Source organism: Clinocottus analis, unplaced genomic scaffold (assembly GCF_023055335.1).
Source record: "Clinocottus analis isolate CAN_PGR_092001 unplaced genomic scaffold, fCliAna1.0.p SCAF_19, whole genome shotgun sequence".
Taxonomy (NCBI): Eukaryota; Metazoa; Chordata; class Actinopteri; order Perciformes; family Cottidae; genus Clinocottus; species Clinocottus analis.
The window spans coordinates 10,348,448-10,362,460 of NW_027175920.1; the positions used below are offsets into that span (position 1 = coordinate 10,348,448).

The 14,013-nt window shown below is 39.8% G+C and overlaps 2 protein-coding genes across 2 annotated transcripts; both read right to left on the bottom strand.

Annotated features, from left to right (window-relative positions):
• Positions 1-149: 149 nt before the first annotated feature.
• On the bottom strand, positions 150-9,234 carry ccz1 (CCZ1 homolog, vacuolar protein trafficking and biogenesis associated). The gene is made up of 17 exons (XM_068583294.1): positions 9,098-9,234; positions 8,020-8,095; positions 7,818-7,914; positions 7,600-7,697; positions 7,154-7,247; positions 6,958-7,038; positions 6,816-6,863; positions 6,639-6,722; positions 5,546-5,721; positions 4,970-5,051; positions 4,586-4,647; positions 3,644-3,755; positions 3,333-3,366; positions 3,054-3,171; positions 1,543-1,701; positions 748-875; positions 150-623 (listed from the first exon to the last, which is right to left on the bottom strand). The coding sequence occupies exons 2-17, from the start codon at positions 8,031-8,033 to the stop codon at positions 568-570; spliced, it is 1,443 nt and encodes a 480-aa protein (XP_068439395.1). The 5' UTR covers positions 8,034-8,095; positions 9,098-9,234; the 3' UTR covers positions 150-567.
• An 810-nt stretch (positions 9,235-10,044) lies between these two features.
• Positions 10,045-13,115, bottom strand: pvalb9 (parvalbumin 9). Its single transcript, XM_068583091.1, has 5 exons — positions 13,063-13,115; positions 12,129-12,196; positions 11,404-11,536; positions 10,955-11,064; positions 10,045-10,335 (listed from the first exon to the last, which is right to left on the bottom strand). Exons 2-5 carry the CDS (start codon positions 12,187-12,189, stop codon positions 10,310-10,312), a joined length of 330 nt encoding a protein of 109 aa, XP_068439192.1. The 5' UTR covers positions 12,190-12,196; positions 13,063-13,115; the 3' UTR covers positions 10,045-10,309.
• Positions 13,116-14,013: the final 898 nt, after the last annotated feature.

Here is a 14,013-nt window from a genome sequence, read left to right on the forward strand (position 1 = left end):
GTGTAAGTAAATGAATGCTGTCCAACTGTTTAATAAATGATCTCTGATGCTGCTATTTGGAAGGCTGCTACTTTATGAGCATAGTCAACAACAACAAAAACTATATTACACCAAGTAAAATGACTTTAATTTATTTAAAGATAGCACAATTGTTTGCAAACCACAATACTTTTGACATGACATCTTATTTAAAAACTAAGGCTGATCAAAGGAACCTGTAGTAAACTGTTCTGTGCATGTCAGTTTTTAAATTAATTTTATATGCATCGTCATGTCCATTAAAAGAAACATTTAGTCTTGAAAAAAATATATCCAAATTAACAGTCAACACAATCTACGAATGTATGTACAAAGAAAAAAAAAAGTACATGTACAGTAAAAATCTGGATTTACATTTAATTACAAGAGAAAAACATATTTGTTAAATTAAAAACAAACTTGGTTAGAAAGCTTTGAATCTTTATTTTATTTTACAATGCAACTATTGCATTACACTGATGCTGTCATGGTACCCTGCAACGCTGACAGTTTTTAGTGTGGTGAAACAGTCTCCGTCTGACAGCTCCATCAGTCCAAAAAGAAAATGTTGTTGAACTGCGTCGCACAAAGCCTCTTAACTTCCTCTGTAGAGGAGAAAAGACAAAAGGGCATTAAGGGTAAAGAAGAGATTAAGTATCAAGGCAGATTGTCTATTGTGCTGGACGGTAATGACACAGATTTACTCATCGCCAGGTGGTGGAGACATACCGTTTACTTCAATCAGGTTGGCGTTCTTCTGATTCAGGATCACGTACAGTTCTCTCTGGTCTGACTTCTTGCCGACTACCCAGTAGTCTGTCATCGCCTTTACGATGATTTCCTCATCCTCGTCAGCCCTGGGAGCAAGATAGCGATAACAAAGCACCATCAAATCAGCAACTAGCACATTTACAGCTGGTTATTTGTATTTCAGGGCAACTGAACATTAAATGCAACATTCCATTCAAATAATTTAACATTTCTTATGGTATGTGTCAGAAATTACATGTTCTTACTGAAACATTTAATTTCTTATTAGAAACACACAAAATAACAATATTATGAAATATTTAATGACACAAATGGCACTGTGATCATGTTTTAAGCGTGCTGACGAGCAGCATCCACCCAACATCTGCACTGAAAGAGGAAGCAATAGTGATACTTGGTTAAAGGCTCTGAATGGCCAATGTCCCTCAGACTAAAAATGTGATTCTCACACGACTATAAACTGTTTCAAAATGGAGAGAGTTTAAAAAGACACCAGGTGCAATACATGTACAATGACATACGTGTGCTGATAACCAGGAGAAAGTTTGTAGTTTAAACACATTTTCGTTTATGGGTTTGTGAAACCTGAAAACCCTGCACAGCTGAAGAGAGTTTTAGTTCCACCAATTTGTTTCTGCATTGATATATTTGCGGTCAGTCCCTGTAGAAAATGTTGAACAAATGTCTGGAGGCGTTCTCTAAAAACTAAATAAACGGTTCAATAAAGCCAATGTTCTCTGTATGTTGCTGTACCTGGCGAAGTCACAGTTGATGTCTCCCAGGATCTTCATGAGGTCAGGGTGAACCGAGGTGAGGCACACACTGGCCGTCTTCCTCATGTGGATGGTGCTCTTCTCCGCCAGGTTCATGTGGTTGAAGTAGATGAATTTAAACTGAGGCTCCTTGTCTGGACTGAATGGACACAAAATAAAAGAACAGATATATAAAAATGGAAATAAACACCGTCAGATACTTCTAAGTGCACACAATCTTTGAAAATTGTTTAACCTGGTGGGTGTCTCAGGGGGAAAACACTATTAATAAATGATACAGTAAGCCAAATCACTTTGGATGATAACATTCAATAAAAGACAAGTTGTGCTTTTAAATTAAGCCTACTCCACCCACGTTAAAGTGAGCCGAGGACACAGTTGTTGCCTCAGCTCGCCAACGGTACTGTGATTGCATCTCAGGAAACGTGTGGGTATTTATTACAATAGATTCTATGCTGCCTCTAATTATTTACAGTTACACCAGGCCAAATCGGGACATGGGCCTCAATGCCGGCGGAGGAATTTGGGACAGCATTATTTATTCAGTGGATTTTTCACTCGGGTGATTTAAAATGGAGCACATCAAATTGCCCGGGTCGGGGAGTCCTGTATTGGATTACAGGCGAAGACGTATCTGAATCCAACGGCTGAGGTTAAAGGAGAGTGGGCCAGGATGCCAGTCTTTAAAGCCCTGCTGCTTGAGTTACCTCTAAGTAGTGGCCTGACAATATCAAATGCTATTAGAGTCTCCTCTATGCTGCCAGAGTAAATACAGAAGGGTTAACTGATGATAAACAACATCCTACTGTAATAAATTGCAGCACTTAATGTCCGTTTAAAAAGTCAATACATGTTTTCATTGGACAAGATGATTCTGATCTGTGCCCTGCTCTTAAGCTGCAGTCTGGAAAAAAGTTACATTATTAATTGATTGGTCTAAAAATAGCAGAAAATTGTGGAAAAACAAACGAACAAACAAACAAACATCAAAATACTCTCACCCGAACAACATTTAAAAAACTAAATGAGATAAAGAACAGTAGCAATTCAAGCTGAAACACTGGAACATGGGAATACGTGGTCTTTTAAAACAAATAAGTTATATAAAAATATGTGATTATTTTTCTGTAAATTACTGAAACAATTCATTTGATAACTGATCTCTTCACTGATATATCTTTCAAGTAATTTAAATGTCAAACATAGCTATTTCTATCTTCTCAAATGTGAACATATGATGAGCTATTATCAAAATGTGATGATGACATGAATCATGAGTTGTCATGAGCAGCAACAAGAGAGGAAAACACAAGATTTAGACAGCGGAAACCCAGATTAACCTTAACGCTCCTGTAATAAGGTCAAGCTTTAAAAGCTTGTCTTGTGTTAACAATGATGTAAATGACAAATTACAATCAAGAACTGTTAAAAGACAAAGTCTTCTTCAGACGGCGGTACATTGTTAATTAGGAGAGGAGATTCTCAACTGACCCTGATATCCTGCGGTTAACTGTGAACTGTTCACAAATGTCAGACGCCAGCAAAGTAAGCTGAGGGCCCACCAAGCCGTCCAGCTGCTCGCAGAAGTCCCTCGTCAGCTCCGCAGACGCTGAAAAGAGAGGGAGGAGAGAAGAAAGTCAGACATTTTGGGACGTTAAAAAGTAAATAAAATAAATATTCCAGCTTTGAGCAGTACAATGGCCCGTGAAGTGAAACGTTAACGGCATCCTTTACTGCAAGGACAGCAGGTGGGTGACGGTGCACACTTACCACTGATCATGAAACAAGCTGCCGCGCTCATCGCCTGGAATCAAGGTCACACAGGTTAGAAATGGCATTAATGTGATGATGAGCAACGTAAGACCTCATTTTAAAAATGTAGCCGCCTGATCCATGAAAGTCCATATCGCTTGATAAGGTAGTGGAATATAAATCACAGATTATAAAAATCATTCTAAAAAATGAATAATAAATTTGCCCCCCTACTTTAAAACATTAAAAGAAAAAAACTCCTTTATGTGTCTGAATGGCGAAGCCTGAAGTCTGTCATGACATGGCCGATCACATTTACTGTTCCTCACCTTGTATACGATCAGATGCAGCTCCTCGTAGCCATCCTCTGTGCTGACAAATATTTTAGGAAATCGGAATTTGGCCTCTGGATCTTTGAGATTGGTAGGTCCTGTTAAAAACCTGGAGAGGACAGAGGACAGAGGGGCCGGGTTAATATTCCAAGAACAGTTGTAAAAGTCAAAACTGATGCCTGAGAGACTCATTATAAAACAAGACTAAAATTGGAGAGAAGCATGACGGATCCAAGAGTTAAGACCAAAAATGGAACAAGGACTTCATTGTTGTGCCGTTGGTGCACGGGTTTCCAAGTACGCCACTTAGAAGACACGACTGCGTGTTGTTGCTCGCTCCTCTGCTGCGATGTTACTGCTCCACACAGCAGAGCAGTGTGGAGCAGTAACAACGGAGCTTACTTTCGGCTCGTTACGAGCCAGAACTGTTTTCTCTGGCCCTCATGAAATACTCTTTATATTCTGGATTTGAAGCTGTCCCACGATAGGGCACCAGGAGTCAGACTTGGACCACTGCCGCAGCTTTCAGACACTAGTTACGTCAAACATTATGCAGATGCAAGTTGTCAGACAGCAAACCGTCTCTTATTACAAATGTGGACTGAAACTCAACAGAAGTGGATTTTAACCCTGAAGCGGCAGAAATAACCTCCGGCTCTCTCACACAAGTGTTTGCCAAGGGTGTGTCCTCTTTAAATAATTTGGTGGACAGCAAGCAAAGCTCATTACAGTCAGGGTTTCAAAACCACATGATGCAGGCACGCAGACACGCACGCTCATGTAAACACAGAAATCCACATTGTGCTTTTTGAGGCACATAAATAACATTATTCCACTGACCTCATCGAGAGACATTTAAACAGAATCCATTGTTTTTCATCCTACCCTCTACAGAGGAAGTGGGTTCACAGATACAGACATAGGGGACCAGCGACTTACCTCCCATAATGCAACAGATTCCCTGCTACCTCCGGCCTCAGAGGAGAGTCCCTGCCAGCCAACTAAAAGACCAAAAGTACGAGGAACGGTTAGACTGAATAAGAGGGGCATAGCTTCGAAAGTAAAGTTTATAGTCAGGTCAGTATGGATCATAAATATTAAAAAACACATATAACATTACATTCTTATATTTAGAAGAAGCATCAATGCCATGGTAGTCATGTCTTTACAAGAGATGCTTTGCAATGGTTTTCTAGAAGCAGCTGGATAGCAGTGAACCTCTTTTCTTTGTCCTACAAAAACATTGCTTGTTTTTTTCATTTTGAACTCAATTTGTCTCCCGTACTTCCTGAAGCTATCCACTTTCTGCCAGCACCCCCTCACCTCTGGTTCAGAGTGTCTGGGGAACAGCGAGGTGGTCAGGTACTTGTACAGGATCCTCATGTCATCTTGTTCCAGTCCGCTCCTGCAGACCCAACAGCAGCAGCATTAGAACACACATCATGCCAATATGCACAACAAAATGTGTGGCTGCGTACAGTAATTATTATTGTTTGTGCGCTGTCTAATGTGTTGCATCATGGGCACGTGTCTCCTGGCTGTAATTATGCTTCAGAGCAATAGCTCTTAATTTGGGCAATAATTAAACATCTGATCTCGGTTTGTCCATTGACAGTCCAGGATGCTCTTGAGTCATTTCATTAGGAATCATGTAATCCCTCAAGCTCACAAACTGTCACGTGGCGTATTAACCGCAAAGAGGTTTACAGGTTGCATTTAAACATGTTTATCCAGCATAGCAAGATCCGCTTAACAGTATCAAATCTGGGTTTTTACATTGGTGTGTAGTTGCAAATATGTGCTAGGTTGTACAGGTTTATGCCCAACATTAACACATCCACTGGTGGATTTCAAAGCACAAGCACACACACACATTTTCAACAAATGTTCAGTGTGTACCATATAAGCTGGTCGTTATACAAGAAGGCTGTGTATTTGATGAGGCTTAGGCTCTCCTCCACTCTGTTGACGAAGGACTGGATCTTCAGGTAGGTCATCTTATCCAGTGGGAAGAAGCTGATGCCTCCGAACACGTCCAGCAAGTCGCAGGACTGCAAGTGGAGAGTCTGCAGATACTGTAAACACACGGGGGTGCACAGAGACGCCGGAAATAATGGGAGCCAGCCCAGAGACACAGGAGAAGGAAAGAAGAATGGGGTTAGTTTACCCACCTATAACAGGCTTGCTTACAGTGCATTTAAGACAGAGGAATAAGAAACTCTCTGACTGATGCTCTGAAGAGACGCTTACATCATCCTGACATTCAACCTCTGACACCCACACCACAGCCTCTCTCTTTCTCTTCGTCTTTGGGTTACATGTAAGGAGGGAAGCCTAACTTAAGATGGGCGTTCCTTAATTAGAAATTAATTTTTTATACTTTTTACAAAAGGCGTTAATGCTTGGAGCCGAGTCGCTTCAGCAATGACTGTAGCGTGAGGCAAAGGTAGCTAATGAGGACAGATAATTATTTTTTTTAAAAACAGTCCATGACATTAAGCATCTTTTCAACAGCTTGTGAGTTTCCACAAAGAAACAATGAGCATTCATAATGAGCAGAGAGCCAGACTTTGGAGGATCAACTAATTTCTACTTTATGAACACCGTGGTAAGCAAAATACTTTAAGAGTTGAAAGAAAAGAACAAGGTAGAAGAGAATGGAGAATTTTTCTCCCGTTGCTGCAGTGTTTATTGTTAAATATGTGCCTGCTGCAAATGTGAGTACTGCTTTTAATAGCATTATTAATATTCAGTGGATTTTTATTTTGTATCTTATGTTAAACATTCTATTTCATCTTATTTTATCAAGGGAGCGGAGGGGGGGTATTTTCTTCTTCTATTTGATATGTTGTATAAAAAGGTGCTGTACAAATATGGATTATTTGTATTATTATGAATAACTATTTGCCCATACATTTAAATGAATCGTGCTGCGGAAGCAAGGTCAACATACATGCATGTAAAGGAAAAAACAAACAGAGGAGCTTTTTACCCTGTAGAAGAACTTTTCAAGCTTCTGAATTAGCAGCTCGACTCCACCGGCTTCCATTTGTCTACCAAACGTACCATTGAAGAGCTACAGCACAAGGAAAGTAAACAATGTTACGAAATGATTGTTTTGGTACACAGCGGTAAAAAGAAAGACAATCTAAACCATACTGAAACTCACCTTGTACATACTGTAGCATTCCCTTACCACTGCACCATAAACCGTGTCCTGCAGAGTCAGGAGGGCACGTGAGGTCAAACTTTAATCTGATGATGGTCAATGAAAGAACTACAGATGTTGATAAGCATCTCTCAGTACTCACAAGTATTTCCTCTTCTTGATATTCTATTGTGGGAGGTTTACCATCTTTGTTAGGTTTCTCAATCATTGGGTTTCGAACAACCTGAGGAACGTAACAAAAAAGCGGCAGATAAAAATGGATTAGTTCAATTACATTGCATAAAACGTCAACAGAGTAAATACTGAACATGTAATGTGCATGGAAGCATTTAAGATACCATGACTATCCAGAAATTGTCCTCGGCCTCAAAGAAAAACTGACGGTTCTTCTGTGTGTGCAGGGATTTAGCTGGTTTTGTTGGACAGAAAGTCCTGAAACAAAGAAGACATGAGACACACCCAAACGAGAAGATCAGCTCCTTATTTTGTGCTTTTACAGGCATGAGATATCCATCAGTGTGCGGCTGACCACTTATTGCAACATTTCCCTATTCTGTTATAACTCAGGTTCAAAGAAATGGAACATTCCTTTTGGTTTTCTTGAACACAAATTATTAAACTAAGTCATGAAAGGAAAGCAAGACAACTTTTAAATCCACTCAAGTCTTGACAAGATGCCAGAAAGCTAAATAAACATAACAATTCATGAGGCAGTAAAATGTTATGGAAATCCAGCTTTAGCTTTTCTCTGCTTCTTTTGAAAGTACAGTACCGAACTCTTTACCTTGTGAACTGAACAATGGCCTCACAAAGGCCCACATTTCTGATCTTCTCATTCTTCTCCACATCACTCGGGTGGTAAAACAAGATCTTCTTCTCTTCCTAAAAAACAAACTTGAATTAGCAATTACACGATCAAAATGTTTATCATAATAACCGGAATAAAGGGATTCAGTTGTTAAACATCTTCTAAGTATATCTTTGTCTGGGAATCTTCCTCACCTCTCCTTCCTTTTGCCCAAATGTGGGGTTGTAAATGAAAAAGTTGAGCAGGGATGGTGTGTACTGTTTCTCTTGCATTCCTGAAGCCATTCTGGGACTGTAACCGACACAAAGAGAAAATTTACAGACGCAGATCCACAGTTAAAAGCTCAAAGAACTCTAGATATCATGCCAAAAATCAACACAATCATATCCACTTTACCTAATCATCAGCATTAGTGTAGCTTGTCGCTGGATTTCTTTTGCTCTAAAGACAGCGTGGTTAGCATGCCGTGAGCCTGCAAAATAAGGACAAGTAAATCACATTGTGGAGATAATCATCAACCTCTCATTCTCGGGTACACACACACAGCCACATACTGACAGACACACTTGATGCACATCAGGTCAAAGTAAAGAAGACCTTTATTTATACTAGGTATAAAAACACAACAACCCTATTACCATTGTGATATACATACAGTCATACTCTGCATTTAACACATCCGAAGTAAGTCAGGAGCAGCCAGTGTCTTGATCAAGGAGACTTTAACATGCTAACAGCTGGAGATCAAACCAACAATTGGGGTCAAACCCAATTCAGCCCACTGAGCCACAGCCACCTGGACGAGGGACGCACTGATCATCACAAACTACGGCTCAAAACGACATTAATTTGAATATCAAAGAAAAACATTTAACATAACTTTCATGACAGTATGGTAGTTCATATTGCTGGGCTGTTGTGTCGAAACGCTGAAGTTTCAGCTCGCTGTTTCTGCTGAACCAACAACTTTCCAAAGTGTCAGATAACCACAACGACCGGTACGAAGTCAACAATGTTTTGACGTTAAAACCTTCACGCGCTGTCAGCGAGAAGCAATGAGATCAATTCAGAGGAGGGAAAGGTTCTCAGTTTCTCCTTCGCTACAGTCGTTGAATAATTAGTCAAGGATAACGATGCATTTCGTTGGCTACTCGCATTACATTTCGTCACAGTCATGCGCACTTATTTTACTGTAACTTTAGTAACACAACTCACCGGGTAAAGCCGGGTGAAGTCTTTGCGAGCCGAGCTGACGCTAAAAACCAGAGAGGGTGAAAACCTCCATGTCTTTACACTCTCGCCGATTTTATAAATCATGACGAAATGAATTAAACAGCCGGGTACCTGTGGGCTCTGTGAATTCAGAAGCACAGCCCCTAACAGCTCGTTAGCTCGCCAGCTAGCTGCCCCTGCTATCAGAGGAGTTGTGAACCGCGACGGAAGAAGAACAACACGACGGCAACACAACACTCACCTTACACGAACAACACGGCTGCTCGTGGTCACGAAGAGCGTAAATAATAAACTCAAAATGAGGAAATGAGATCAGAGAGAAGAGATTCCCATAGAGATGCAGCAGCACTTCACATTTTTAACTTCCTGCTTTTGACAGCGCGGTGTCACAGTTTCAACTGTCCGTGTACGAACAAGCCAAATGAAGGTTCCTACTCCAGACGGCGAAGTTGAGGAACCTCTGGGTTAAATTGTAAATGTAAAGAGGATAAAATCCTCCTTGAGTCTTTACACTGGCAATTATAATGGCATTATTAACTTTAATTAAGAGAGCCATTTCCTCCATACCGACACAAAAACGTTTAATATATTTGTTATTTATAAACAAAAGTAATCATTTAAATTCCAGACCAAACATACACTAAATTACAATTGCTAAACCGTAACATTTCAGTGAATGATCTGTGAACAATACACTATATCATGTGCTACATTTTTCCCAACTTGAGTGTGCACCCGTGTTGTCTTTAAACTGCATCTTCTCTGTATTGAATGAAGTGAGGATTTAGGGGTTTACAACCGTAATTTCTTTGCAACTTTATATTGAAATATATCAAACATAATTATACATACATCATAATTATGAAGTGCTATTTTTTGCGGGGTAAAAATCCAATATTGCATGATGAATTCCAAGTGTGAATAAAATATTAAAACAATATAAGCACATTATGCAATGAAACTTTTTGTCCACTATGTAATATTCAAAATTGTAACACATCAATAATCCCATTGTGCTTTTATTATCCATACTTATTATGTGTTCCCCTTTAGTTTGTTATGCTTATAATGAATCAGCGAGCATTGGTCTACATTCATGCATTATTGTTGCACATAAACTGAGTGATGAATCATTTTATAACATTTGTTTACCCACAATAATTAATCTCAGAAGACAAAGAAGTGATCTGTGTTTCCACATGTTTTATTATCTCATTCATAGATGTGGGGTAAGCACAGAAAAAGGAAACATAAAAGTACCTGTAGGAAAGAGATATTAAAAGCCTGTTGTGTTTAAATGGACAAAAGGTCATTTAAAAACAATTAGCTCACACAGCATTTAGTAGAAAACAAAATAAATCACAAGTGGAATGGACGCTGGGATCAGAAGGCTCCTGCAGTGGGAAAGGAGGACTGACGACCTGAAGACTTGAGCACTTATCATCTCCAAAACTCAGGACAGGACCATAGTCTGGAATTCTAGAGGAAGAAAAGCATTTTGAATTGTCTGAGATTCATCTGCAAAAATAATCAATGTAGATGGTGGCAGATTATGGATCGTCCAAATTCTTTATCGATATGGTAACTTGACACGAGGCTAAAACTGGGAGAAGCATCTGGGCACCATGACCTTTGATATCTATACTGATGACCTTGAAACAACATGGTTAAATAAAGATCCTCAAGATGCTCTTCCATTTCAAGTATCTATGCTGCAAATAGACACCAAAAGAGACTTTTTATGATTTTAACTCTGAAGTCTTTGAATAACTGAACTTCTACATTAAAAAGAATCAAGTTGTTTGCTTTTATCAATTTTGTTACTTGCATCTGATACTGAAGATTAAATCAGCATTAAAGCAAAGCACCACCTTCCCTCAAGTAGCCTCAAGTATACAGCTACAAACTGGGTTTTTAAAGGGTAGGAAACCATAATAAATCAGTAAATAAATAGGTAAGTTGAACGTGCTCTAAGAATTAAAACTCTTCTCTTCTCTATTGACACAGGTTGTGGTTGTTGGACTTAACCAACCAATGACATGATTTCTGCCTCTCTCATGAGTTTGTACAAACACAATGTGAGAAATTAGACACCGACCCTCTACTCCGATTTTGCCGTCGCTGTCATCATCAGCCGCTGATATGAAACTCTTGGTTTCTGCCTCGGTCAGTGTCCGCGCCCCGGGGACAAACCGCTGCAGGAAGAACCTACACAGACACACACACACACACACACATACAAATATATGGGCTGTTTTTAAGGCAATTGTGCGCTTATAAATGCAACAATTCCTAAATTGCACAGCTTGGGTCGATCCTCAGGGTGATTTACATAACACAAAGACAATAATAACACAATGCCTATTCAGATTATCAGGAGACGGCTTAATGGTGCCATCCCAATAATACCACTACCACCAATACTTGATTGTTTCTAGTGCATCACTGTATTCCCGTGAATCAAGGTACAACGTATGTCAAAGTTGTAGATGTATCATGTCTCACAAGGAACCGTTATACTACACATCCTGTCATTGCCTCACACACTTGAGCTCAGACTCCTCGATGTAGCCACTGTCGTCTTCATCGAGGATCTTGAAGACATCTTTGATTTGCTGCGGTGTCATGGAGGACAGGCCACACAGCTGGAAGAACTTCTTGTAGCAGAATGAGTCCGGAGCTGGAAACACACACACACACACACACACACACACACACACACACACACACACACACACACACACACACACACACACACACACACACACTCATGCGGATGAGGGCTGGCCCACAAGGTTCAGCAGGTCGGGAGCTGATGTGGAGATTAAAACAGCATGTGGCTGCTGTCCAGGTGGGAGATTTTCCACCACTGTTTATTTTTTATTTTTTATCTTTTAAGTCCAGTAGGTACATGCCTCCGGTAAAACCGACATGATGATTGAAAACATTTTCAAAATGAGTTAAAGCTGGATATAAATCTAGTGGAGAAGCCACTGTAGAATATTGACTCCATGCAACAGTGAGAGGCAAAGCTATTAATCTGAGAAGGTGTTGTAATGTTGTAATGTTCTGCATAATTTGCTTGCTCGCAATTCAATGAAAAATAACTTAAAACATTGGTAGGGCATGCAGTCTCTCTCTCTCTCTCTCTCTCTCTCTCTCTCTCTCTCTCTCTCTCTCTCTCTCTCTCTCTCTCTCTCTCTCTCTCTCTCTCTCTCTCTCTCTGTGTGTGTGTGTGTGTGTGTGTGTGTGTGTGTGTGGAGAGATGCTACCTTGACAGTCCTTGACAGCATTTTCAATGGCCTCAGCTGAGAGAATGGAGGTGAGCGACATGTTGGTTCTGTGCGTTCATAGAAAAGAAAATCTTTGTTATTATTTGTGTCAAGCTGGATTACAATCGTTAGTTGTTTGGCAAATATGCTCAAGTTGTCAGAATAAAACTTAACATAATTTTAGCAAATTTAACAAAAGCATGAGTGTTTTAATTTTTTTAATCCATCAGGTTTCGTGGTAGCATTTCCCCAGTGCCTCTCAATAACTGACTCTATTTACTTCCTTGGAACTATTTAATTGGATTGGCCGGGTTGTGCAAGATAGTTGGCACTTAGGGACTGTACAAAAGTAGGGAGGGGACAAATTTAAGCAGCTTAATTTATTTAAAAAAATAAATGCAGATGCATTGACAGTTTCCTAATATTTAGTCCATAGGACAAATCAATGAATACAATAATGAGTAAAGGAATATAAATATAAATCTGCACCAGGAAAGGTTCCCTTGTTCTGAAAATCAGACTTGTTTTGCTTGTGTAATAATGAAAATAAATATAACTCCCACTAATAGTTTTAGTACTGACTTAAGGCTAAAATAGTTCAAATTGTGTTTTTATTAACGCCTATAGTTGTGTATATGTTCATTATCTCATAAGAACAATTTATAGGAATCACAAAAACACGTCCTATTATTGACCAAATAGTTCATAAAAAACTTTGGCCAAGTCCTCAATTGCTCAGCTTCTTTCGTTTGATCGTTTGGAGGTATGCTAGTCAGCTCACGACGGACTTAAAACCAGGCTAAATATTTCTAAAAGATGCCTAAAGTGAAAAATAAAACAGTACTATATGGTTCCACTGCGATAGCACCGCAGAGCAGGCGGCCAGCACACCTGGCCAAACACCTGCTCCCCCCTGAGCATCTGCGGGACTCACCGCTGTTGGCTTGGTTTCCTCTCCGGCTTCAGGTCCTATAAGCAGCAGCAGATGGATAAGGCTTTGTGGTGCCCGCTGACAGCTGGCTCAGTCTTATATACGCCAAAGGATGCTTGAGTTTCCAACCTGTCGGCGGATCAAATGATTCCGCAGCCAGCCGCCTCCTTCTCGTGTTCCTCACCTGCCAATTATCTTGCAGTAGTTTATGTCTGCGATCCTCTGACTGCTATCGCCTTCCTTCTCTCCCTTGCTGTCATACTCTTGTCAGATCAACTCTCTCCTGAATGTATCTCTCCCCTCCCTTTCCTCATCTCTCCCCCCTTCTCTCTCTCTCTCTGCAGGTGCAAATGTGGAAGCTTAAATATCTCAAATCTCTTTGGTTTAGGGAATAATCTGGTAAATTCAGATGAGAGCAGGGGGGGTCATAAATCATCTTATGACTCAGCGTTATCCTCATATGGCATTATGTGTCACCAGTATTACAAGGAGTGTCAGTAACATAAAATGACAAAAAAAACACTGTCTGAATATTATTTATTATTTCTTTTCTTTAATTTATTGTTTTCTGTCTGTGGCTTGATGCAGAGTTTGATGCTTATATATTCTATGTTATGCTCTGTATTTCATGCATTTTACTTGCTGACTTGAGTTAAAAAGACAACCCATCTGTTAATCTAATACTTTCAGCAAATACCATGAGAGCGAGAGGAAGTTAAAAAACTGGAAATACGTGTTGGAATAAGCAGACTAAGTAACTAAGTAAACTATCTAATTCAGTCAAGGATATATACACATCTAAAAAAAACGTATTCAGTAGAAATAACTAAAGAGTTTTAAACATTGGGTTAGTTCAGTTATGATGGTTTTCTTCATGCTGGACCACACACGCACAAACTCACCTGACATACTGTAAAATGAGGGGTGGGTTCGGGATTGAACTTTTTTTCTTCT

What these genes read in the sequence shown, in the direction of transcription:
- ccz1 (XM_068583294.1), bottom strand. An exon ending in TTGGGCAAAAGGAAGGAGAG is followed by an intron (nt 7,698 to 7,817) that starts GTGAGGAAGATT and finishes TTTGTTTTTTAG; the next exon opens with GAAGAGAAGAAGATCTTGTT. An exon ending in CAACCTGATTGAAGTAAACG is followed by an intron (nt 624 to 747) that starts GTATGTCTCCAC and finishes TCTCCTCTACAG; the next exon opens with AGGAAGTTAAGAGGCTTTGT.
- pvalb9 (XM_068583091.1), bottom strand. Translation starts at nt 12,189, where the DNA reads ATGTCGCTCACCTCCATTCTCTCAGCTGAGGCCATTGAAAATGCTGTC. An exon ending in ATCGAGGAGTCTGAGCTCAA is followed by an intron (nt 11,065 to 11,403) that starts GTGTGTGAGGCA and finishes GTGTCTGTGTAG; the next exon opens with GTTCTTCCTGCAGCGGTTTG. An exon ending in CGGCAAAATCGGAGTAGAGG is followed by an intron (nt 10,336 to 10,954) that starts GTCGGTGTCTAA and finishes TTCTTCCTCTAG; the next exon opens with AATTCCAGACTATGGTCCTG.